This window comes from Narcine bancroftii, chromosome 6, assembly GCF_036971445.1.
Source record: "Narcine bancroftii isolate sNarBan1 chromosome 6, sNarBan1.hap1, whole genome shotgun sequence".
NCBI classification, from domain to species: Eukaryota; Metazoa; Chordata; class Chondrichthyes; order Torpediniformes; family Narcinidae; genus Narcine; species Narcine bancroftii.
Window position 1 is genome coordinate 162531040 of NC_091474.1, and position 27386 is coordinate 162558425.

Sequence of the window (27386 nt, forward strand, 5' to 3'; positions counted from 1 at the left end):
TTTTGGATTTTTTATTCTGACAAATTGGATCATCAATATGGATGTAATGGAGGATTAAAACCATGTACCCAGATGCTTTTTGCTTATGTGGAACTGACGACACTGGGTCCACACGCAGGTCACCTTACTTTCAGAACTAGCAGATGTAATTAAACTCAGCCATGTGGACTTATCTGAAGATACACTTTGAAATGGAATTCCACTGTGAGGCCCAGGGAAAGCAGTTGTCAAATGCAACACTCTGAAATTGACGAATTGGTCACAACCTGTCTTGCTCGAGAAGTTTTAATAAGTCTTTGTATCTACGAGATAAACCAGGAAATTATAACATCCTGGTTCCATAATAATTAATCTTCTAAATTGTAGAATGTAATGTTCAGTTTTGATTTTGACTGACAAATATTAGAAGGAGTAGGCGCATGATTAATTGTTTTTGGGGTATATAAGCCTGTGGTCCTGCTGCTGAAGTTTAGATTCTCCGAGGGGTGGGAACATCCCTTGTCAAGAAGGAAGAACAGCCAGAGTCCAAGCAACGTCCCGGTCGGGGGAGGTGGAGAAGCTGCTACCAGCGCCCTGACAACCTACTACAAGTGTGCAGTCGTTGCCTCGCTTCGGCAGTTGGGACCAGTCCAAGCGTTGATAAGTATAGTTGGGAAGGGCTTGCATATTGTAGTGTGAAATCAGCTTTTGAATTAGTAATAAACATTTGTATAAACTGAACTGCTCTCGGTGTGTGTCTATTTTCTTTCGGTAGCTCAAACACTGTGACCAATCTAAAATGAACAAAATGAGAGGTATAAGTTTACCCAAGACAATTGGCGCTGCGAGCAGGATTGGTCTCAAGATGTTTCGCCGAAAGAAAGAGGTGAGCCCTGAGCAGTTCTTGATTCCTGTATGGACTTCCAAAGACGATGGGTTTGGCATGTTGGCCAATACCCTGTCTTTGTTGGGACCACCCATTAGTTGGGATGAGAAGTTAGACTCATCAAGTGCACCTCTGGGAGAGCGGGTTGCCACTCTCCTTCGAGAAAGTAAATTTCCTGATAAAAAGGGAACGCTGACGAATGGTTTTTGGTTGCTGGCCACAGCATTACGCCACTCCGTTCAGCGTGAAGCAGAATTAATTCAAAGAGAAGTAGAATCTCAGTGCAAAAGAAAGCAATTAGAGGAGGAGCTAGAAGTCCTGCGACAATGCTGTTCCATGATGAGCGAGATTGTTCGCACCAGTCAGGACAGAGCCAAAGAATGGTAAGATAAGCATGTCCAAATGATTTGCCGTAATATTAAACTCCGGCAGCAGCTCTGTGCAGATAAGGAAAGGCATGGAGTAGAACCCGATCCATATCGTATTCATGCCATGATAAGGAATGGTAACGATCCTGATGTAATTGAGGATTGGGATGGGAATATCTGGAATGACAATGGTAATAATGCAGATACTCCTCAGCATGTGTCTAACATACTACCCTCTCCATCTGCTGTTCACGCCCGCCCTATAAGGCAGCAGATTTCCCAAACAGACAGAAGGGGGGATGATGTAAGGGTAGAGATGGAAGGGATAGATACCCCGGTTTCCCATGTGGACCCAGGGGAAAATACCCAAACCCCTGCTTGTGCTCTATGGCCTACTCCCTCTGTTGGATGGCCTCCACCTCCTCCACTAGACTGGGTGGAGGACCCTGTGAGTCAAAGTGGGAACAGGGGTCGGAAGGAGTCAATGATCCGTGATTTCTCTGTAAAAGAGCTGGCTGCCATTGGAGATCGATTTAGGCAAAAAGCAGGGGAACATCATCCCCAGCTGCTGAGTCCTCCTGGCCCAGCTGTGCTTTCTGCTCCCACTGCTGCTTCTATCGAGCTGGCTTCTCCTGCTCCAGTTACTCATGATGAGGTAAAATAATGGGTTAAACAGGCTCTTAAAGATAACAATAGCATGTGGTCCTGGAAGCCCCCGAACCCTTCTGAAGCCTCAAGGTGTGGGCAGGATTCCCGTGTCTACTCCATCGAGACACGGCGCACACACGGGGATCCGCGGCCCTACATACCGTTAACAATCCACTGGGGTGGGGGTAATGATCGCCAATACTTGGCTTTGGTCGACACCGGTGCAGAGCACTCGGTGATTCCTGGTAATCCCGACCTCTGGACTGGACCGGCCTTTCAAATAGAGGGGTTGGGAGGAGCGGTCACCCTGGCAAAGGAAATAAAAGTCTGTGCCATGGTGGGTGATAGCCCTTCCCCTGTCTGGTTACATGCCCTGGTGGCTGCTACTGACGAGTGTATCCTGGGTATTAATATGTTGGCCGGTATGGCCCTTAATACTAGCCAAGGGGGATTTGAATTCGGAATTCGAACTATTACAAAAAAACTAGTAGTGGGTCAGGTTAAGTGGGATCCTGTGATGGTGCCAGCCCCCATGAAACCAGTGTGCATTCCACAATATCGTCTCCCTGGGGGGCAGGAAGAGATTACTGCCACCATCGATGCTCTGCAAGAAGAAGGGGTAGTGAGGCCCGCAATGTCGCCCTTTAATAGCCCTGTTTGGCCGGTCCAGAAGCCAGATGGCTCCTGGAGAATGACAGTTGATTATCGTTTTTTGAACAAACATGCCCCACCACTTGCTTCAGCAGTTCCGGACATTGTCACCCTTATTGAAAACATTGCTACTGGGAACTCAGGAACATGGTATGCTGTCATTGATCTCGATAACGCCTTCTTCAGTATTCTTATAGCTGAGGATTCACAGGATCAGTTCGCCTTTACCTGGAAGGGGCGCCAGTATACCTTCACCCACCTTCCAGTATCGCCTTCCCTCTCAATTCACCATTATATTGATGATGTGGCCTCCTGGAGCCTCTGGCAGAAACAAGAGGGTCGCCGAGTCCCACTGGGATTCTGGTCACGTACCATGCCCGAGGCTGCCACTCGTTATTCTGTTTTTGAACAACAGTTACTAGCCTGTTACTGGGCCCTGCTAGAGACTGAAAGAATGACAGGCGATGCAGATGTTCAATTGAGACCTACACTTCCAATAATGAACTGGGTCCTGGCTAATGACGCTAATCTAAAGATCAGGCGGGCTCAGCAGTCTTCTATTGTTAAATGGAAGTGGTATATTCAGAGTCGTGCGACCAGAGGGCCTGAAGGGGTGGGCCGCGTACACGAACAGGTGGCTTACCATCCCAGGTCAGGAACTCACTTATCGGAGGAGGGGGATGGTGGCTCCAGTCAGTATGCTGAGTTGAAGGCAGTCACTTTACCACTAGATCCCCATGATCACCCTCTTCACCTGTTTACTGATTCCTGGGCTTTGGCTAATGGACTTGTGGTATGGATGCCTGATTTGCAAAAGAACAACTGGATGATACATGACCGCCCAGTATGGGGCAAAGAGTTGTGGCAGCTGTTGTGGGATGCTTCCCACCATCGTGAGATAACCGTTTATCACGTTGATGCCCATACCAATATGGCGACTAACATGGCTCAACATAATGCAGTAGCAGATCAGCTTGCCACTATCAGCTGTGCTGATACCGTCCCCCTGGCTCGATGGGCACATGAACAGAGTGGTCATTTGGGGGAGAAGGGATCAGCTATGTGGTCCCGTACACATGCTTTATCCGTCCATCAGGATGATGTCCGCATGGTCGTACGTACATGCCCAGAATGTCAGCTTGTGAAGTTCCATACCATTCCACCTGGTCCACATGGCCGAATAAAACGGGGTGCTCACTCAGCTGCGGTCTGGCAAATTGATTACATAGGCCCCATGCTAGACTGTATGGGTAAATATTACATCCTAGTAATGGTTGACACCTTTTCGGGCCTGGTTTTTACTTTTCCCACCAAGACGGCTGACCAAGCTAGCACTATCCAAGGACTAAACCATTTGATTTATCGTTATGATGCTCCAGAGGAGATTCACTCTGATAATGGCTCGCACTTCTCCAGGAAAGCAATCTGTGATTGGGCAAATGACAACAGTATTTTATGGGTCCACCATATTCCTTATTACCCGCAGGCTGCCGGGTTAGTTGAACAAATGAACGGCTTACTGAAGGAACAAATTCGTTTGGAAACATCACTGGGGACCCAGAAGGGATGGTGCCATGTGCTGCAGCAGGCAGTCGACAATTTGAATCATCGCCCTTTAAAAGGAGGTACACCTTTCCACCGACTTCTTCACGCTCCTGAATTACAGCCTATTCCAGAGGAATAACAGTCATTGCCCCCCATTCCCGAACTAGAGAATGTTGGACAAAAGGTATGGGTGGCACCACCAGGTAGTGGCCCTCCTGTAAAAGGGGAAATAGTGACACCTGCCCAGGGTAACACTCAGTGGGTAGCTATTGAGGGACAGGATGATTTAGTCTGTTTAAACACTGAACGCTTATGGTATCGTGAGTGACATGTGTCAGGCTTCTTTGTTCCAGGTTCTCCATTTTACACTCCTGGTGATCTGGCTTAACAGCTGCTTTGATGCCAGCAATTGGATTTGTAATGTCGAGGACGTTCCAAGGGAGTTACCCGTGGGAAACACGGTCCGATGCATTACACCAAGGAAGTCCTCGGTCACCAGCCTCAAGTGCAGCTTATATAAATATGTTATTGTTCAGCATGTTTCAAAATCTGTTCGTGAGCTCCAGTACCTGGGTATTGTGGCCAACAAGGATAATTTGAGCCTTGGTTGGAATCCTTTCTCATGGCTAACTGCTACATTTGGGGGGGTGGGCCACACTATCCTCCGTTGGTGGCTCGCGTCATTGCTTATCTTTGTAATTGTTGTTTTGATTTCTCTTTTTTCGCTCCCTCTGTACTCAAATACTGGTTAGGCCTCGCAAATGACAGATTGTGACCAAGGGGTGGGATGTAATGGAGGATTAAAACCATGTACCCAGATGCTTTTTGCTTATGTGGAACTGACGACACTGGGTCCACACGCAGGTCACCTTACTTTCAGAACTAGCAGATGTAATTAAACTCAGCCATGGGGACTTATCTGAAGATACACTTTGAAATGGAATTCCACTGTGAGGCCCAGGGAAAGCAGTTGTCAAATGCAACACTCTGAAATTGACGAATTGGTCACAACCTGTCTTGCTCGAGAAGTTTTAATAAGTCTTTGTATCTACGAGATAAACCAGGAAATTATAACATCCTGGTTCCATAATAATTAATCTTCTAAATTGTAGAATGTAATGTTCAGTTTTGATTTTGACTGACAAATATTAGAAGGAGTAGGCGCATGATTAATTGTTTTTGGGGTATATAAGCCTGTGGTCCTGCTGCTGAAGTTTAGATTCTCCGAGGGGTGGGAACATCCCTTGTCAAGAAGGAAGAACAGCCAGAGTCCAAGCAACGTCCCGGTCGGGGGAGGTGGAGAAGCTGCAACCAGCGCCCTGACAACCTACTACAAGTGTGCAGTCGTTGCCTCGCTTCGGCAGTTGGGACCAGTCCAAGCGTTGATAAGTATAGTTGGGAAGGGCTTGCATATTGTAGTGTGAAATCAGCTTTTGAATTAGTAATAAACATTTGTATAAACTGAACTGCTCTCGGTGTGTGTGTCTATTTTCTTTCGGTAGCTCAAACACTGTGACCAATCTAAAATGAACAAAATGAGAGGTATAAGTTTACCCAAGACAATGGACAGATTGAGAAATTAAATCTGTAAAGCAGTATCCAGTGGTCTCTTTATTGGGTACCTTGTGGCGGTGTGAGCAGTGGAAGAAACACAGCCACCACGTCTGTTTTTATTCAAATTCAGCACGTCCCTATAAGGGCAGCATGAGCTCAGTCACCTGGTGAATTGTGACATCATAATCGCTGCCCAGGGTCCGCGCTGGAAGGGATGCTGGAGTCAGAGAGAAACCTCTGATGATGCCATTTCCCCAATGCTGCCCCACCACATGGCGATACAAGTGGGGCAGGTTCGCCATGAGGATGTGCACCGCCACAACCTCTCTTCCATTTAAGTTTTGCAAGATCAATAAGGATGCATCTTTCCCAATACTCAAACATATATTGCAAATCTGGTTCCAATTAAGGAATTTTTTTAATTAAAAAAAAACTTTGTTTTATCTTGTGCTATCTCTCAATTTTTTTAAACATCAATAATTGATCAATTGATCGGGTAGTTAAAAAGGCTTGTGGTATACTTCCCTTTATTAGTCAGGGGATTGAGTTCAACAGTTTTGAGGTCATTTTATAAATCTCTGATTGGAGGGCTGAGAATATGCTGCTACCTAACTAAAAAGGAAGTCTGATTTTATCTGAACAAATGATTTGGATCCCAGGATGGCCATCTTCTTCAATGTAGGGTTTCCTTCAACAGTTTTTTTTTTCTCAGGCCCTGTTTGTCTCTCTCACCAATAATCACCCTTTTCAACCTTCACCAATAATCCTCTCTCCTTCCCATTCCTTCAATCCCCTGATCTCTTTTTCACTCTTAAATTTACCACGTCAAATGCACTAAAATCACAATTTCACCACCATGCAAGTATTCGTAAGCTCCAGTTCACTATTTTAACGTTTGAAATTTTTTTTCAGACAACTTAGAGCCTTCAAGCTAATGTGAGACTGCGGTGGATATTAAATATATTCCACAATTAATTTCTCCTGATTTGAATCAAATATTTAAACACAATCACCTGTAAGATGCCATGGGTTCAGGGAACTTCCTGAATGAACTCTTATCACAAAATTGGATTTATTCACGATACATTTTCTGCAGTGTAGACTTTAAGAGTAATCTAATTTTTTCACCGTTGAAATACTTTCAGAAAAACAGACTATATTTTGAATAAACTGACACAGACTTAAAAAGTTACAAAGCAAAATATTTCTGATTGTGCCCAAATGTGAAAAAGAAGCATCCTGTTTTGTTATGAAATTGTGACAATGAAAATAATTGAAGAAACTCGCCAAGCATCTGACAGTTATTTCTGTTTTTGGCGAACTGAAAAACATCGTCTCATAAACATAGCTTACTGAAAAGGTGTGCAGTGACTTATGACTTCAGAGTGAAAGCCCAACAATTGATATTGTGCTGTGATACCTTGATCAGGAATTCTGCCAACCAACTTCTTTTCAATTCAGCAGAAATTCTTCTAAAATGGAGGTAATCAAAAGGACTGCCCAGAAATGCATGCACCAAATCTATTACAGGCTGTCCTCAACTTATAATGGGATTCCAGCACTCCAATTCTGTCAAAAAAAGTTATGTCAGAAAAGGGCAGTGTGGGGACTGATACTGCACTGTCGGGACTCACTGAACATCATAGCCTAACCATGATTCAAAATACACTACAGATTTGAACCATTGTAACTTTGAAAAATCGCTGGTCGGACCATTGTAAGTGAGGGACCATCTATACTGACAAACTATACATGAGGTCAGTTGTGAACAAATTCAGATCTGCTCAGCTCCAAATTAGCTGGAGAATAATCTTGAACAAGAAGAAATGTGCATCACTCTCATCCAAGTATTTATTTTGTTTCTTCGTTTACTTATGTAAATCTTCCATTGGTCTCTTACATCAGAATGTTGATCAATCTTCTGTGAGATAATAAGCTCAGGCAAATATTATTAAAATTACAGTTTAATTTTACATAAGTTATGCAGCAAGGAAAAGAGTTCAACTCAAGATGGCAAAAGTGAAGGAAAGTTGCTTCCACTGCATGATCAGGCTATTTAAGTGTGATTCTGTCCTGTATTCTTCAGTGCTGCGATCTTTAAAATATTAAGATTATTATATTTTTTGCTCCTCAAATATGATGATTTTTTAAGACCTCAAATGAATATGAACATTGCCTACTATCAATCCACTATACGCACTGGGAGTGCAAAAGAAAGCTGTGAACAGTGTTTACGGAGAGCTGAAATACTGCAAACATCTCACCTGTTGTGGGAAGCAGGTTCGTACAGCATGTTCTGTGTAGCCAAAGGACGGGCCCTCAAATACAGCAGTGGGCAACTTCAAAACTTCTCTTAGAAACTGGTCAAACTTCATATACATCATTATTCCATTGGAGTCAGATATTTGTGAGAAAGTATCTGGGAAAAAGAGGTAGACTGATTTCAGGGATGATCTGACAATGATTTTTTAAAAAACCAAACAGGCTCAAATGATTAAAAATACTTTTGCACACCTCTGTGGAACAACAGCAAAAAATTGCCAAATGCTATCAAATAGAAACAGACTCAATTCACTGTCAAAATTTCAGATACATCTGAGAAACAACCAAGCAGTTCAATGATCAAACTATTAATCCCAGTTTATAGGCAATTTGAGTGAAAGCAGCAGAAATCTGGAGTCAATCCATGCACTCAACCTCTTAATTGCAAGTCACCAAAAAAATCATCAGATAGGAACCCATGGGCCAAGCAAGAAGCACTGATGTTCTCCACACCACCACCTAACAAATCAGGTTACCATGTTACCTCAATCATCTCCCTTAATCCCACTTTATCTTCTAAATCAATGGCAACAAAATCACCTCCTTTCTGAGGAAAACCCAGTGAATGACAACTGGCTTTTCTGCAAAGTTTTCAAATGCCTGATGAAAATACATTTCTGGCATTCATTTCAGTTGATTTACTATCAAATCAACAACTATTTATAAAATCTAATGGGTGCTCCCTACCCAGCTTTTACTGTTCCCAAGTGTTTGTGTTCCCCTTGACAGATTCCAGAAAACAATCCACTTTTAAAATTCAAGACGAGTCACTGTTCCATGGTTCAACATTTCCCCACTTGTGTAACAATTTTCTATGATGCCGCTAGTTAATTACCCAAACTATAAAGAACACTGAAAATATTGATCAACTTTAAATGACACATTCCCCAGCAAATCTTTTGAAGGGATAAATTGGAGAAGCCTGCAACCAGAAACCTGCAAAAGGTGTCATGCCCAACATTGCACCTCACGTACACTGGATAAGTGCAGGAATGGTCCAAAGGAACTTCAGTTTTGAGTCAAAATACAAGGGAAAGGGGAAACTGCATAACCTACGATTTCAATATTAATGTCTCATTTTTTTCATCAAAAGTATTCATAATATACTTGGAGACACTTTCATTCATTATAACTCATTAATGGGTGAATGCATCTGCCACAATTCTTACATTCTAAGGCAGCAGGTGATGAGCATGCTTTTCGGGTAAGGCTTGAGCATTGGTATTCAGCAACCCTAGACTACAGGAATGTTTGCTGATATCTGGCAAGCTCACATTTCATTCTGTCCCCTTCACCAATCATCTCCATGTTCACAGGGCTCTCACGACCAGTAAAACATCAAGTCTGACAATGCAGGATCCACAAATCTAAGTGTGCACCTCTGACAAAGGTCAGGAGTGAGCACGAGTGGCTGACCACAAACAGCAGTGTCTGGTCCATTGGCTGCTGTCCACTTAAAGTGACTGATCAGCAATCTGTTGACTCTTGTGTTTCTGAAATATCTTATCCAAATATTGCTGGGAGTCCATTGAGATCTAGGTTTTATTGAGGCATGGAATTATTCAAAGGTCAATTGCATAAATAACTGAGCAATAGCCAGGTGCTGAAGAATAGGAAATAAAATTGAAGGAATTAATATATGATTTCCCACCTTATTCAACCAAGTAGCCATTAAACTCATCCAAGTGTACATAAGGAATCACAGAACTACAGAAGATAACAAGAACCGCTCACTCACCCCATCATCTCTCTGCTAATTCAGTGTTGGAGCAAAGTAAATCTGCTGCATAGCAAATGCTAATTCAAATTTCAGACATCAGAGAAATCCTGTTGCAGTGTTGATTGCAAATAATTTTTTTTTAAATCACTTTGTTTTGAAGTACATCATCACACAAATGTAAATAACCAGGTTTTATTGTAAAATTCTCTCCTTCCTTTATTAAAACATTACTAAAAAGAATTATGTTTACTGTATATTAAGAAGGAATAACTGACTATTTCTCACCTGTACTTAATTTGAAGAAGTCATGAAAATGACGGAAGAGGCAACAAGTGTTGGGATATCACATTGCAGCTGGACAAGACATTGGCGAGGCCACATTTGGAGTACTGTGTAACGTTTTAGTTACTTAACTATAGGAAGGATGCAATTAACTGGAAAGGGTGCAGAAAAGATTCACTACAGTGTTATTGAGACTGTGGGACCTTGGTTATAAAGGGAGACTTAATAGGCTGGGGCATTTTCTCCAGCAAGAGCAATTAAGGCTGAGAGGTGACCTTATCATGAGAAGCAACAGTAAGATGAATAGTCACTGTCTTTTTCTCAGGGCTGAGGAATCTAAAACTAGAAAGCATAGATTTAAGGTGAGAAGGGAAGATGTAAAAGGAACCAAAGTGATAACCAAAGTGTTTTCACAAAGTGCATGGTGGGTGTGTGGTACATTGGCAACAATTAAAAGATATTTAGAAAAGTACATGAATAGGGAAGGTTCAGAGATACTGGCCAAACACAGACAAATGGGACTTGCTCAGGTTAGCAACAACATGGATGGGTTGGGCCATAAGCCCTGTTTCCATGTTGAATACAAACACTGGTGTAGGTCACAATGCTCCACTCTTTTGTCAATATCACCCAGGAAAATCTATTTCAACAAGCTTACATCTAGATTTCAAAAGAACTAGCACCAAAACAATTTAGTATAAAGATAATGGTCTAATTGTTGCTCAAATAAAAAATAAAATAAATAAAGTTAAATAAATTACCTCAGTCAGATGACGTGGTCCATGTAGGGACCAATGACATAGGTAGGAAGGGTGAGGAGGTCCTGCAAGGAGAGTTCAGGGAGTTAGGCACTAGGTTGAAGAAGAGGACCTCTTGGATAGTGATCTCAGGATTTCTTCCTGTGCCAGATGCTTGAGAGGTTAGAAATAGGAGCTTAACATGTGGCTGGGGACATGGGAGGGCTTTAGGTGTCTAGATCACTGTTCCAGAGAAGATGGGATCTGTACCAGTGGGACAAATTGCATTTGAACTGGAAGGGATTAATATCCAGTACATTTGTTAGTCTTGTCCCAATGGATTTAAACTAAATTTACAGCAGGAGGAGAACCAGAATGTTAGAGGAGTTAGTGAGAAGGAGGAGGGTAGAAGTCATGTGAGGACTGTATGTATAGACTGAAATCAAAGAATTTTCTCAGGTGCATATTTTAATGCAAAGAGTATTGTTAGAAGGCTGGCCAACTTAGAACATGGATTGATACATGGGATTACAACATTATTGCTATTAGTGAAACTTGGTTGCAGGAGGGGCAAGATTGGCAGTTTAATGTTCCAGGGATCCATTGTTTCACATGTGATAGGGAGGGAGGGATGAAATATCGCAGCTGTGCAAAGTCAGGACAGCCAGGAGGGATTGACTACAGAGGCCATATGGGTGGAGTTGAAGAACAGCTGTATGTCAGTGAGACTTGGAAGAGCAAATCTTTAAAGAGATCGCAGACTAATGCAAGAAGCAGAAACTTGTGATAGTAGGAGATTTTACCTTTCCAAATATTGACTTGGACTCCCACATTGTGAAAGGGCTGGATGGCTTGGAGTTTGTGAAATGTGTTTAAGAAAGTTTTCTAAATCAATATGTAGAGGTACCAGTGAGAGAGGATGCAATACTTGATCTTCTATCAGGTAACCAGAAAGGTCAGGTGACAGATGTGTGTGTAAGCAAACATTTTGGGCCCAGTGACCATAATGTGATGAACTTAAAGTTAATTATAGAAAAGGATAAGTCTGGTCCTCATGTTGGGATTCTATATTGGAGGAAGGCAAATTTTGTGAAAATAAGAAAGGATCTAGGACGAGTGTATTGGGACATTTTGTTTTCTGGAAAGGGTGTGTTAAGTAAGTGGTTGGCTTCAACGGCAAAATTTTGAGAGTACAGAGTTTGCAAGTTCCTGCTAGGATTAATGGCAAAGTCATAGGGAACCCTGGTTTCCAAGGGATATTAGCGATCTGGTTAAGAAGAAGAGGGAGATGTATAGCAAGTATAGGCAACAAGGAACTCATCAGGTACTTGAAGGGTACAGAAAATGCAAGAAAATACTCAAGAAAGAAATCAAGAAGGCACAAGATTGCTTTGGCAGATAATGTGAAGGTAAACCTGAAGGGTTTCTACAAGTGTACTAAGATTAAAAGATAGTAAGGGACAAAATTGGTCCCCTCAAGGATCAGAATGGTCAACTATGTATGGAGCCTCACATAAAAGGGGAGATTTTAAACAGTTGTTTTGTATCAGTATTTACTCATAGTGGCATAGTGCATAAGGAAGGAAAGGAAAGGAAACAAACAGAAGGGTTATGGAACATATGGAGATTAAGGAGGAGAAAGTGCTTGCTACCTTACAGCGCATAAAGGTAGATAAATCCCCCGGGCCAGTAGGACTAGTGTAGAAATTTCAGGGACCCTGACTGATATATTCAAAATGTCCTTAGCCCGGGTGAGGTGCCATAGGATTGGATGGTAGCTCATGTTGTTCCATTGTTTAAAAAAGGCTCCAAAAGTAAACCAGATAATTATAGGCCGGAGAGCCTGACGTCAGTAGTAGGTAAATTACTGGAAGGAGATCTGAGAGACAGGATATATCTGGGATTTTGGACAGTCATGGGCTGACTAAAGACAGTCAGCATGGCTTTGTTCATTGTAGGTTGTGTTTAACGAATCGGAGTTTTTTCAAGGAGGTAAATGAAGGAAAAGCCATGGATGTTGTCTACATGGGAGGTTAGTTCAGCAAGTTGAAACACTAGGTATCCATGGAGAGGTTGTAAACTGGATTTGAAATTGGCTATGTGGGAGAAAGCAGAGAGTGGTCATGGATGGTTGCTTCTCAGACTGGAGGCCTGTGACTCACAGTGTGCCTCAGGAATTTGTGTTGGACCATTGTTGTTTGTTGGCTATATCAAAGATCTGGATATATATGTGATAAATTGAATCAGCAAGTTTGCTGATGACACTAAGATTGGAGGCATTGTGGACTGCAAGAAAGAATTTCAAAGCTTGCAAAGGGATCTGGTCCATCTGGGAAAATGGTTTTAAAAAATGGCAGATGGAGTTTAATGCAGACAAGTATGAGGTGATGCATTTTGGAAGGGCAAACCAAGATAGACACACAGTAAATGGTAGGGCACTGAGGACTGCAGAGGAGCAAAGAGACATGGGGATACAGGTGCATTGTTCCCTGAAGGTGGTGTCACAGGTGGACAGGGTTATAAAGAAATCTTTTGGCATTTTAGCCTTTATAAATCAAAGTATTGAGTATAGGAGTTATGATGAAGTTAAGAAGGCATTGGTGAGGCCAAATTTTGAATATTGTGTGCAGTTCTGGTCACCTAACTACAGGAAGGATATCAGTAAGATTGAAAGAGTGGCGAGAAGATTTCCTGGAATGTTGCCGGGACTTCAGGAGTTGAATTACAGCAAAAGATTAAACATGTTAGGACTTTATTCCTTGGAGAGAAGATGAATGAGGGGAGATTTGATATGTTTACAATATTACGAGAGGTAAAAACAGAGTGGATGCGAGCAGGCTTTTTCCACTTAAATTGGGAAGTTCAATATGAGAGGTCATAGTTTTAAGATGAAAGGGGAAAGATTTAGAGGAACATGAGGGGAAAGTTCTTCACTCAGAGAGTTGTAGGAGTGTGGAATTAGCTGCCCACTGATGTGGTAAATGTGAGCTCGATCTTGTATTTTAAGAACAATTGGGATAGATTCTTGGATGGGAGATGTGTGGAGGGTTACAGAACGGGGGCAGGTCAATGGAATAAGCGAAGTGGTGGTTGGCACAAACTAGAAGGGCCAAACGCCCTGCTGCAGCATTCTATGGTTGTATGGTAAGAGTGAGGTGATGTTCAGATGCAATAGCACATCACTGCCACTAGAGAGCAAGCAAACATAACCATGATATTGTAGCGGCAGCTACACTGCTCCTGCAATAACACACACAACCAGACGGGTTGAGCTCAGTGAGCAGACTAATTCATTGTAGGCTGCTGGGCTGTACTTATACTCCCAGCCTGGACCTGGCTAAGAACCGTGCTGGAGGGTGCTGACGTCACCTGGGCATCACGTGGTCCCCCAGTGCGGGCTTCTGAGCCCCGTGTTGGGCGGAAGGGAACACCCCCGACAGCGCCATTTTGGCCGGCTGCCCCGCCACGTGGTTCGCCTGCCTAGTGGTGAGTCGTCACACTATCCTCAAACAATTGGTGAGAGAGTGGTGTTGAAAGTTACTGCAAGACTTAAACCAAACTCTTGGCTGTTCACATTCCTCAATTGTTAACCAGTAAGTCACAGAACAATAATTTAGAAATATACACAATAAAATTCTCACAATAGTGTCTCAAAGGCAAAATTTAAGGCATGGCCTGAATGAGTAAACATCACTAATTTATTTTATACTGTAGTAATGTTGAGCAAATAAGTGGCAATGGACAGAAAAATATTCTAGTTATAGTGCAAAATCTAAACAATCTAGGCATGTCACAATAGAAAAGTGTTGATAAACTCCAAAGCACAATCTTTACCAATTAAAATAAATTATTCTGGCAAATAATTTTGACAATTAATTCAAGCTGAAAATTTACAGTAAAAGCAAGAAGCAAATTTTATTATCAATTTGTGGTTAGTCCTACCAATCCCGCATTTCATCTCCTGCAGAGAAACAATTGTACACTGTGTATCCAGCCTCATGGCTCCCCACTCAGAGAAGAGTCTGCAGAAGCTCAATGACAAGCTAGTATTCCTGTTCAGGAACAATGCCTTTAATAACTCTAAAATAATGCATGGCTAAAACATTAAAGTAGTCTTTCAAAAAGCTGCATGAAGAGATTGATTACTCAAGACAAGTCATGTTTATTTAACAATTAACACCATAAACTTTGCAGTGTACAGTGAAAACGAGATAGTATTTCTCTTGATCATGGAGCTGGTTATTTAGATGGATATATTACCTCAGAAACAATTTTTATAAACAGTCATATCATAAATAATATATCACATTAAATATCATGTGTCCCTGGAGTTCAGAAGCCTCGCATCTTGGGAGGAAAGGTTGTCTCATAATCTGATCGCGAGGGCCCGAACGCTTTAGTACATCTTCCTGGATGGCAGGAGGGAGAACAGATTGCCGGAGGGGTGTGTGGAGTCCTTCACAATGTTTATGGCTTTTAATGTTTAGTGCTTAGAATTTTGACAGATATAGTTGAAGAGATCAACAGTCGTTATGACTAGATCATATTAGCAATGGACATCAAACTACATTGGACATCAGCAGATGACAGAACTCAAAGAAAATCACATAAAAATCATGATTCTTTCACACCTGAATCACTAAGAATACCAACTTGCATTGAATATCCTGGGAATAATAAGCAAAACTTTCACAAAATGAGTGGGTGAATACTGCACAGTATTATTGGGTGGGGAAGGGAACAAGCTCGCCATCATTATCCTTGTATCGAAGGAATAATCATTTATACAGTGTCAATACACTGCATTTCATGATGGCAAAACTGATAAAATCATACACTGACATCTCCATTCTCCTCCATGGTGTTCAGGTGGGTGGTTGGCTGACAGAATGGAAATTGCTTGAAAATGAATAATTCTCACATTTTCATCCTACATGTGGAATGCAAATACCGTAGTAGGGATACAAACAAATGTAATGTAATCTTTTGTTTTGGAGGCAACACAATTATTTACATCAGATAGAAAGAGACTAATATTATGTAACAGTAAAGCAAAATCTTCAACAAGATGTTAACTATCGGGTGAGATAATTAGTGTGAACAGCAAATTACTTTTTTTAAAAACAATCAATAGACCAGCTGCAGTGAAATTTGAAACTTTTTCTTCTCTGGATCTGGATTCATAAAGATTTTGCTCAACTGCGTAATTTGGATAACTTTCATGTCAACTGTAGAAAATGCTGGAAATACTCAGTTGGTCAACCTGCATCTGCGGGATGAGAAACAGAGCAGAATTTTCAGGTTGGGAACTGGGAAGCAGATGAAAGGAGCCGGTTGGGGTGCAAGGATGGGAGGGGAAATGATGGAGTAAAATCAAGATGATCATGAGAATAAATTTTAAGAGGGAATCTGCAAAATGAGTGATTAGGAGCAGTTAATGAGAATGTCAACACAAGAACGCAGGAGTTGCCAAGTGCAAGACATTCCAGCAGGTCAGGCTGGGCACCTTCTCCAGTCCCAGAGGAAAAGAAAAGGAAACACAAGCAAATAAGATAAACCAAAATCACAGATAAATGACCAATGCTGAGAGAAGAATCAAGTTACCCAAAATTGTAGAATTCAATATTAAAAACAAGAATTGCAGGTGGTGGGATCTTGAGCAAACAATGAGAATCTGGAGGGCCCCATCAGGACAGGCAGCATTCATGGAGAGAAACAGACAGTCAACATTTCAGGTCCTCCAGCTTCTCTTCCAGTTTGTTTGCTTATAACCATATAACCGTTTACAGCACGGAAATAGGCCATGTTGGCCCTTCAAGTCCGTACCGGTTCACTTGAACAACTCTACTAGCTCCTCCGCAAACTCCTGAGGAAGTAGAGCCTTTTTTCATGATGCCATTGGTGTGTTGCCTGGCATTAATCAGAACAATGCCCAATAATATAAAGAATTTTTGTAATAGAATTCAATATTGAATACAGAAGGCAGTAACGTGCCCAGATGGAAGATGTGGTTCTGGTTCTCAAGTTGGTACAACAGAAACCATCAGGTCAACCCTACAGGCTGAGTAAAACTGCTTCCTTTTCACACTGTGAATACTAAATAAAGTACACTAGTTTGGTTAAACCGCAAGTATTGCTTCACCTGGAAAGACAGAGTCCCTGGATGGTGAGAAGGCAAGATGTGAAAAGACAGATGCTGAATTGAGAGATGATTGCAGCCTGTCACTTTCTATCCAGCTTGTCTCAGATCACACTAGTTTAATCTTGGAGACATTCCCCTCTCCCACCCTGACCGTTCATTTCACCAAGTTCATTTGCTTCCATCCCAGTTCTGACAAAGGGCCTTTAGCCTGAAACATAAACCTGGTTTCTCTTCCAAAATAAGCTGTCTGGCCTGCTGAATATTATTTTCTGTTTTTAACTAGCTGACAGCAAGCTCTCAACACCACCTCACTCAGAATACCACTGATTGTTGGAGAAATAGCATCCAGATGTAACAATATCATCTAGTATTTCACCAATACTGCCAAAGAAACTAAGAATTAATGCAAATTTCAGATATTGTTTCCATGCAATGATAAGCAGAGGTTTCAAAATATTTTCAGGTTGAATTAATGTGCAATCAAAGAGGGAATTAATTAAAATTAGCAAACAGATTCCACTGAGAGTAGATTATAAGCAGCATAGAACTAAATGCAATTTAAAAATATTCCAATGTTTTGCAATACATCAACATGCTGGAGAAACTCAGCAGGTCATGCAGCCTCCATAGGAAGAAAGGGGTCGCCTCCCTATGGAGGCTGCATGACCTGCTGAGTTTCTTCAGCATGTTGATGTTTTGCACTCGATCCCAGCACCAGCAGACTTTCTGGCTTTAACACCAATGGCTTTGCTTCTGGATTGCGGATCACAAAGTGAATCACATGCAGTTGTGGGTTCCATTACCATTCAAAGGGAGGAAAACTAGCTTCTGTGATAACAAACCACAAAATTCTCAAATTTTGATTTCCTCATGACGCACCAGCAAAAAGATTCCTCATTGCCACCACCCAGATGACTGAAGCTGAACCTTGACCACCTCAGAATTATCCAACAGAAACTAGCTTTTCTGCCTACCCTACCACTGGACTCCCGGTGGTGCCAAATTGGCCTTCCCTGTCTTGGTTCCCAATGCTGAATTGGATGCTGCTAGAATGGCCTTTACTGTTGAGAAGGAGCAAGGAACTGCAAGTTCAACCAGTATCTCTCCTTCCCCATCCTCTCACTCAACTCGATCTCTTATGTTGCAGGATTGGTATGAAAAGTTTGGCATAAAAGGATTGCAGTCAAAAATGGTGGACATCATTTGTGCCTCATGGAGAAAGTCAACTCAGAAATGCACCACTTATGCTAACAAATGGCAACTGTTTTGTTTTAATGAGAGTTTAAATGTTAATTACATTTCAGTTTCAGATGTTTTGCATTTCCTTACTGATTTGTTTTATGTTCAGGTAGCCAGTTATAGAGCTATCAAAACGGCCAAGAGGGCTTTGGCAGCCTTCCTGGCTCTATGACACTCTGTTGGGAATCATCCGATTTCAAGATTCATGAGGGAGTATTTTACCTCCGCCACGTTATCACGCCATCTGGGATGTTAAAGTTGTATTGGATTGTTGCGACATTTGTCGCCAGCATACACTTTGGACCTGCGTGACTTATCACAGAAATTGCTCACACTTGAAGCCTTAATTTCAGCCGAAAAAATACAGACCTTAACTTGTTTACACTTGGACTATATCATTGGGAAAATGATTTTGTTGAATTTCATGTTCATGAACCTGGTTGTGTGGGAACAAAGTTTAAATTGTAGGCTTATCAAGAGGATGAAAGATTATGTGGTGCGGTATCTAAGACAATATATTGAATGTACTTGCAATATCAGAGGCGAAGAGAGATCCTTGTTGGTATGTTACAGGAAACCGCATCCTCTCAGACCTTGGCCAGGTGGCTAAAGAGGACCATGAGGTTGGCCAGAGTGGATACCACTCGTTTGGGGCTCACTCAACCAGAACGGCAGCTACGTCCACTGATAGTAGAGCGAAAGTCCCCATTTGAGATCTCAATGTCAAATAAAAGAACATTTAACAGGTTTTACAGTAAACCTCTCAGGATGGAGGGGCAAAATTTCACTGCAGCAATTTTGCAGGCTGGCGATTGAATTGTGCCTCTTACTGGAGGTCTATTAGTCAACCCTATGGGCTTTTGGACCATGCAAAAAAGAGACCACTGAGTTTTGAAATCTCATATTAGTGAGCCAATGAGCATTATGAAAAATAATGCAACTTTAAATGAGAACTTACCGGTTCGATATTTGATGATTATTATTTGACAAATGGAAGTGGTGAGATAATATGCCCTTCTCGCCCTCCCGTAATTATTCGAACATTGTTTCTAGAGTTGCATGTATGCCTCATAATAAAATGCTCTTTTGACAGAATTATACCAGTGGTTGTCTTTTTCGAGATTCAAAGATTGGTTGCACATGCACAGATGGGATCTCACATTATCTTGCAACTCCCATTACTCAAATTATCATCAAACTTTGAACCAGCAAGTTCTTGTTAAATGCTCCATTTTTAAGCTTCTCCACCATCTGTCTGAATGACACAGGGAGAGGTATTTGTGACCAGGGTGATGGAGGTCTTTTAGAACCTAATTGCCTGAACATACCTGAGATTGCATGATCTCAGAAACTAAGTAGGCTCAGGCCCCCAAGGAACACTAGTTGCTGTAGGTTTCTGTGAGGGGCGCTGGACAAAGTGGTGACTCTCTGTCTGCCTTATGGTAGACAAAAGCCAAAGAATTTTATGTATGTTACATTCTAAACGTAGTATTATGTGACAATAATGGAACCTTTACCTTTATGCTGACTGTCTTTTTGAGTTTGTGCCTCATATAGACAACTGGATCAAGTCTGTGATGGACATGACTGCTTCCTTGTGCACCCTTCTGTGTTTCTGGTACTTGAGTTGTCAAACCAGTCAGTATACTTTTCACAGTTGACCTGAATAAGTTTTATTGAGCATTTGATGACATGCCAAGACTCCTTGCTTGGAAAGTAAAGGCCCAGATGTGCCTTTTCTTCTATGTGCATTATAAAAGGGGCTTCTGTGCCGCACTCTTTTTCTCTCGCTCTCTCCATGTCTAACAGGAGAGGCATTCTGAAATGTGCACTGTCAGGAGCTTGAAGGTTCTGGGTCTTCCTATCCTCGCAGATAGGTGCAAGGTCTCTTGGCCTCTCCTTCCTAAAATCAACAATAAGCTCCTTTGTGTTGTTGAGAGCAAGATCATTGCTCGGGAATCACAATAATGAATTGTTATACACAAGTCAACATGGAGCACAGATGTTCCAAACTACTGACCTGCTGCAGCCAAGCAGGTATGCAAGATGCAGCAACAACAATTTTAAAAATTTAATTGCCACAAATGCCAAAGCAGGAGGAGATATTAAATATCAAAGGACATTTCAATAAAACTTTAGTTATAGCCGAAATATTTTATGTAGGTTCAATTAAGCTTACCTGCTTTCGATGTCATCTCATTTGCTTTGCTAAATATTCTTAATGTGGCCTCCAATTTGCACACAAACACACTATGAAGGCTTCATGCAGTGTTGCTTGGATTAAGACAAATGAAGACCATTCTTTTACAATGGTGGGCACACAATCAGTGCTGCTCACCACACACTCTCTCCCTTCAACATGCAGGTGTATGCATATGCGTGAAAACACACACACACACACACATACACACCTGTCACCCAACCCCTCCCCAAGAAGGTACCCAGTGCTTGTCATAATGATCTCATTTCTGCTCCCCCACTCTTACCGGGATGATACCAAATAGATCTTCAAATATGACAACAAATGTGACACATTTGCCAACTACAATTAAATCTTTCCCTCTCTTCACTTTATGCCCAATAACAAGGCATTTACAAGCAGTTTGTGATTAGGAATCTTAATATAGATAGAGACATGGAGAGAGCGAGAGAAAAAGAGTGCGGCACAGAAGCCCCTTTTATAATGCAAAGCCACGATATTCCCTTTGACGTGACCTGCCTTAGGAAGTCAGCTTGCGTGTTCACACAGAATTGAAAAAATTTGGCTCCGTTACGCTCCACTGCTGAAACTAAACCTCCCCCCAGAGCATTGAATACAAGTAAGTTTGGTCCACCCAATCCACCTTCAATTTTTTTTATATATACTCAGAGCTCGAAATGCGGATAAAACCTGGCTATACAGCTCTATGTAAAAGGGGCTAGAAAGACAAAACCATCTTTCACAGTAAACACAGACCTCATTTTCTCTTCTGACTTGAAGCAGTTTAGAATATTAAAAAGGTTTTGTAAACAAGTTGTTTGTGATTCTTACTTAACTCTACAATTTCTTTTGGAATGAAAATCATCACCATATTTTACATAATTAGAAAATACAAACAAATTACTGTATCAGCATTAAACTAACTGAAAACTGGGAGAGGCTCTTTTCAATCGGAACAACTGTCTGATTTTTATTTCTTCCAATAATGCAATACATGCACTTATTCATCGAATCAAATACATTGCTTCATTAACAAGATCCATATTTCTTATTGTCCAGGAAGTTAGTGAGAGCATGTGATTTTTTTTAGTTTCTAAAGAATTTACTCTGGTGAAAGAGTATTCTTATCACAACTTTACCAGCAACTTAGTCAGTTTATCCTTAAAAAACAGCAAAGCCAAATATGTCAAGACAGCATCTGAACCTCATGTTTCAAATGACTCTAAATGCAGGAAGTAAATCACAGCCAACATTCTGATTGCAGGTCAATGAATTAAGAATGCACATCAAATGACAAAAAAAGTTTGGACTGATTGTCTAACATTAAATGTTTAATTTGTACTTACACCGTAGTTTGTCCAAGATTTTTCCTCCACACATTGTTGCCAGTATAGCTTTGACTGAGAATACAGTCAACTTCCCATGCTCTTCACTGTAAAAGAAAGTTTGCAGTAACCAGTACAACATTAACTATATACACCCACACTCTGCAAAGCAGTGAGCTGCTCAACTAGACAGTCCCGATAACACTAGTGCATAAACAATATGAGCAGGAATCAGCTCTACAGCCCTTCATACTTCCTCTGCCATTTGATCACATTTCACCTCAGCTTCACTGACTTGCTTGTTCCTTGGAATTCTTAACTCTCTTAAAGACCAAAATTGCATCCATATCATCTGTGTGCATATTGAATTAGTCAGTCTCTTTGGCTCTCTGTGCTAGAGAATTGCAAGATTTACAACCATATGAGAAAATAAAATCCTCCTCACTCCCACCTGAAATAGGAGAACCCTTATTCTGAAGCCTTCAGTTCTTGGATTTCCTGACTGCCAGGTAACAATGTTTTCCTATTTAAAAGCTGAGATAAAATTGGAGGAATGCTTTCACATTAAATTATTGTGGGTCTGGCTCTGGAGAGAGCCAGACCCATTAGTCCATCTTATTCAGAGTGAGAAATGGGGACAATGATGGCAACTTCAAAATGAGCTACAATTTTGATCCCGCGCTCTTCTTCCCATTGCACTGTTAGGTTTCAAGAGTATCATCAAATTCTAGAAAGCTCGAATTGAAGTTGTTCAAAGCCTCACAAAGTTCTTTTGAAAACAGGATGCAAAAATTGATGATTTTAAGCATTTGATCCAACCTCCAGACTCTCTCCATTGACACATTGCTCATTACTTTCCAGACAGTGTACAAATATATCAATGGACACACACTAGTTCCTTCCTGCATACCCATCAGTAGAATAACGGTTAACATACTAGGCTCAAACTCACATCTCTGTGAATCCTCAAATCCCTGACTACATCCTCCTCCAAAGTTTTCTAACCTTAATTACATTGTTCAAATCATTTGCTCATAGAAGTGTTCCTTTCAGCTATTTTCAACTTTAATTACATCTTGGTGATATAGTAAGGAAAACATTCCAGAAGCAGGTAAGCAATGTTAAACTCACAGCTCAGCACAAGATGGTGCAGGAGTGTGAATTTTTTGGTTAACAATTCCCTCTATTGAAAAATACTGAATGAGCAATACCCCATCTTTAAACCCATGTAGGATCACAGCTGCAAGTACAAACTTTGAAGTTGCCATGATAGGTGAGAAAGATGGTGTGAATAAAGATGACCAAGTTTAATATCTAGGAAGAGTGTACTTAAGTTATAATCACAAGCTAAACGTTTTAAAGTACTTGCTGGCCCCAGTTTAAAAAAGTGAGTGCAATTCAGGAAACCAGACCAGAGAAACAATGCAATAATTTACTCATATGATCTTGGGGTAAATGATCTCAGCTTCATAAAGATTATCAAAAATTTCTATGAAATTAAACCAAAAAAAAAATGAAAAAAATGAGGTGGACGTGTCCAATATCTTAATTCAGGATAATGCAAATTTGGGAAAATATGTTCAAATGGTCCAATGCAGAGAAATTTGTGAATTCAGATTCCAAGAAAGCAGATTTTTTTTTTTTTTAAATCACAGAATTGTTGTGATCTGAAGAGATTCAAATGAGACTTTCAATAGGAAATTGACAAATTGTTGGAAGGAGAATGGATTTTGGACCTTGGATGAGAGAGCAGATGAATGGAAGTATCACCATAAGCAGAATGGCCTTTTCTCTGCTCCGTCATTTGGTGGCTCGTGAACTTGGACTCCCAGCCTCATCAGTGGCTCAACAGACAACAATGGAGAACATACCCAAGAGTAGCTTCAAGGTATGGGTGAGATTTCAGGCCAGCCCAAGAGCCATCTGGAGCTCCAAACCCTTATGATGCAGTTCAGGTAGAAATATGATATACAGTAAAATCTCTGGGGATTGGTAGATGCCAGATAAGTGAATTTTGCAGATGCTTGAGATTGTGTGTTGCTTCGATTTGCCAACTAACGGCAAGCGGGCCAATTTTAAACTTCCATTTTTTTTTACTTATTTATTTTCTGCAATTTTTTTTTGCTGGTTGCTTGAGGCTGCCAGAATACAGGGGTCTTACTGTACTCAGCTGAGAGAATGGTTTCCCTTTAGAAAAATGAAAATTACAATCAACATAAATATCATTACCTGGCAAGGAAAAATACTTGAGATGAATATCAAAGGTTATTTTAAAATAAAAATGAACCATCACTGCTGACATCAAGGAGTAAGTGATATTGTGTACAGCTGCCAGAGCACTGACCTGTCATATGCTGCTATGACGAAATTGAGGAGCAGGCTGATGGACTGTTCCACACTGATTTGATGGGTGGTTGGAAGACGTTTATTCAGCTGATAGTAGATAGATGAAATTATGGTCTCCAATCGAGATACATTAATTTCTGTGCTATGGTCTAAGGTGTTGAGGCCATTGTCCCGAAAAGCTTCAATCATGTTCCATATGTCTACAAGATGGACTATAGACAAAGCAAAAAAAAAACAGACCCACATTGCCTCACAATTCCTTTCTTTCTTTTTAATATATTTTTATTGAGTTTAACATAAGCATACATAATAAATGATGATTATATAATGAATTATTTGTATACAATCAAATACATACCAAAGGGAGAGAAAAAATGAATCAGTCATAAAATGTGAGTATCTATATAAATGGTTACTTGTAATAACTCAATCTAGTAATAAAATTAATGAATTGCAACCATGCCAAACTCATTATTAGACTGTTATATTAAAATAATAAGGATTTTTTTAAAAAGAATAAACCTAAAGGACTAAACTAAACTCATCTATTCACCTCCCTGTCATCAAGGTTACTTTTATTTTAAAAAAAGGAAATCAATCATGATGTGGAATCACCGGCAACCACCCGGAGAACAGACAAAGAATTTCCGGAATGTATCATATTTATTGACTCTTCCAATTATAAAAAAAATTCTAAGGGCCCATAATTTAATAAATTGAAACTTTCTATCTTTAATATTATATCTGATTTTCTCTAAACTTAAATTGCACATTACATCATATAACCACTGCATATGAGGAGGGGATCAATCTTCTTTCCATTTCAATAAATAGCTCATCTGGCTATCAATGTTGTAAAATTCCTAAAATGATTGAATTAGGTAAACGCCAACATATCAAATCTAACTATGACAGTATCTTGATTACGTTATGTTCCAAATGGGTATGCACTGGAGTCATTGGCTCACTTTTTTTTTTGCAAACACAATTCCAATAGATCTCCACATCCACTTTCACAGGATCTTCAGACCGATCTAGAGCATATTAAGATTCCACTTAATTTGACCATTGAGGAAGGAAAACAAAATTCACCAGTATGAAATGCTGCTGAGATTCCTCAATAATGATACCAGAACCCATACAGTGTTGAAAAGTCCCGTCAAACCTCCGGCTGATCACCCTTTCTCAGTTGATTATTACCCTTCATGAATAATACAACTTGAGTAGCAATGATGGTGGCACAGGCAGAAAATGTCCACCAATGTACTGCAAAGCCTTGGATGGGTAATTTCTGGAGGAGTCCAGAGGACTATGGAAAACTGAAAGAATATTCTTATCTGTGGGTGAAATCTCCAAATTCTGGTGAATCCCCAGATATAGTAAGGAAAACATTACTGAGCTGACAGGACTTCATCATGTTGCAATCATTTGCCATTTCAAGGCCAAATGGCTGCTGTTTTTTATTCTACTCTTCTAAAGAAGCCTGATACAACTGAGTACTAGCTCAGCAATTTCAACTCTGAGGCCTTAATCAGTCATTACTGACACTCATGCTCTCAATTTCAGATTTATCTAATAAACTCAATCAGTTCCTAATTTGCTAATGTGGCATCTGAACTTGTATCTGTGAATTTTGAATCCATGCTGCATAATGACCCAGAACAGTAATACATCCACAAACATCAGTGAGATAGGAAGATTTCAACCAGTAATTTTATTTCCTATTTTTATTATTACTTAATTATTACTTAAGAATTTAATCCTACTTTCCTTGAAATTACATTGCAAAACATTTTCCAAGATCATTCATTCACTCTTTTCACAATTTATTTTTGCTTTGGCAGTGGATCTCTTTCTAACTAAAATATTTTAATATCCAAAAGCACAAGTCACTCAAGACCTGTCCAAATTCTCAACCCATGTTGGACAGAGTGGCCAAATATATAATTAAGCAGATAAAGCAAATACTCGATGCAACACCTTGGCCTGAAATAGAGGATTTCCTCAAATGAATACAAATGTGCAATTTTACAATAACTCTCTATACAACTATTATGTGAGATAAATGTGGTTCAGAATCAACTTCTGGAAATCTCCCCCCCCCCCCGCCCCCATGACTTTCAACCGATTTTTTCTGTATCTTAACATAACATAACATAACAATTTACAGCACGGAAACAGGCCATTAGGCCCTTCTAGTCCACACCGAACCAAACACCCCTCTCTAGTCCCACCTCCCTACCTCCCTGCACAATGCCCATAACCCTCCATCTTCTTCTCATCCATATACCTGTCCAACCTTTTCTTAAATAATACAATTGACTCCGCCACCACTATTTCTCCCGGAAGCTCATTCCACACGTCTACCACTCTCTGAGTAAAGAAGTTCCCCCTCATATTACCTCTAAACCTCTGCCCCTTAATTCTTAACTCATATCCTCTTGTTTTAATCTTTCCTCCTCTTAACGGAAATAGTCTTTCCACATCCACTCTGTCTATCCCTTTCATAATCTTAAATACTTCTATCAAATCCCCTCTCAACTTTCTACGCTCCAAAGAATAAAGACCTAATCTGTCCAATCTCTCCCTATACTCTAGATGCTTAAACCCAGGTAACATTCTTCCCAGGGTGTCACCTATATTAACCTGTCAAGGGCAAGAATGAAAATTCTTCAAACCTTCCATCTTGAAGCATCGGAACACAATTCAAGTGGGAGAAGAGTATAAGCAGTGAGGGCTTTGGGAACATCCCTCTTTCAACCCAGTTATCCTCCTTTGTTCTACCTTTTTCTGCTATATTCTTACTTTCTCTGCCCTTTGGTCCTTTCCTTCCTTCCTTGTTGTTTCATAGTTCTATTTTGTTATTGCTTTCTTCTTTCCTTATCTGTTCTCCTCTCCTCATACTTTCATGTTTAGGATTGAATACATTTTTGGTATTCCTGCCTCAAAGTCAGACCACAACCTGAGCTCATTCTTTCAGACAACTTTGGAAAAAGGGATGCATCAAAGCTGCCATCTTTCCAATCATAAATAAAATGGAGACATTGTTTGTCTCAAAAGTCATGCAATATTCTTCAAAAAAAAACAGGGCTATTCCTTGAGCCACATGCCAAAATGATGGGAATTTATTGTTCATCGAATTTTCTACCTGGGGTATTTTACTCTTTGCATGTAACCTACTGCATGTCCCAACATTGACAAAAGAAACAATGAAAAATTTCATTGGCGATGAAAAGCTTCAGAAAGTTTAAAGGTCAGAATGGCATTGCATAAAACAAGTTTGTTTTTCATTCTTTGCCCCTGGTTTTGTTCATTTTAATCAACGAAGAATGTAGGTGGGATTTTCAACAAACTTTCATTTGGAAATATGGAAGTCAGTGACTTGACTTCATCAGCATTGCACTGCAATTATCCAACACGCAAGTCCACAATCAATCCGAAA

The 27386-nt window shown here is 40.6% G+C and overlaps 1 protein-coding gene across 10 annotated transcripts in view; it reads right to left on the minus strand.

The window, feature by feature from the left end:
* The window catches only part of dtnba (dystrobrevin, beta a), a 493032-nt gene that overhangs the window by 373285 nt on the left and 92361 nt on the right, over positions 1-27386 (minus strand). For all 10 annotated transcript variants that reach the window (XR_011340480.1, XR_011340479.1, XM_069886546.1 and 7 more), the window contains exons 6-8: positions 23943-24156; positions 21620-21705; positions 7896-8050 (exon numbers count right to left, since the gene is read on the minus strand). Coding sequence is in view for 8 of the 10 variants with exons in the window: in XM_069886546.1 (XP_069742647.1) it covers positions 7896-8050; positions 21620-21705; positions 23943-24156 (455 nt within the window). In the remaining 2 variants the exon portion in view is untranslated. The remainder of the gene's footprint in view (positions 1-7895; positions 8051-21619; positions 21706-23942; positions 24157-27386) is intronic.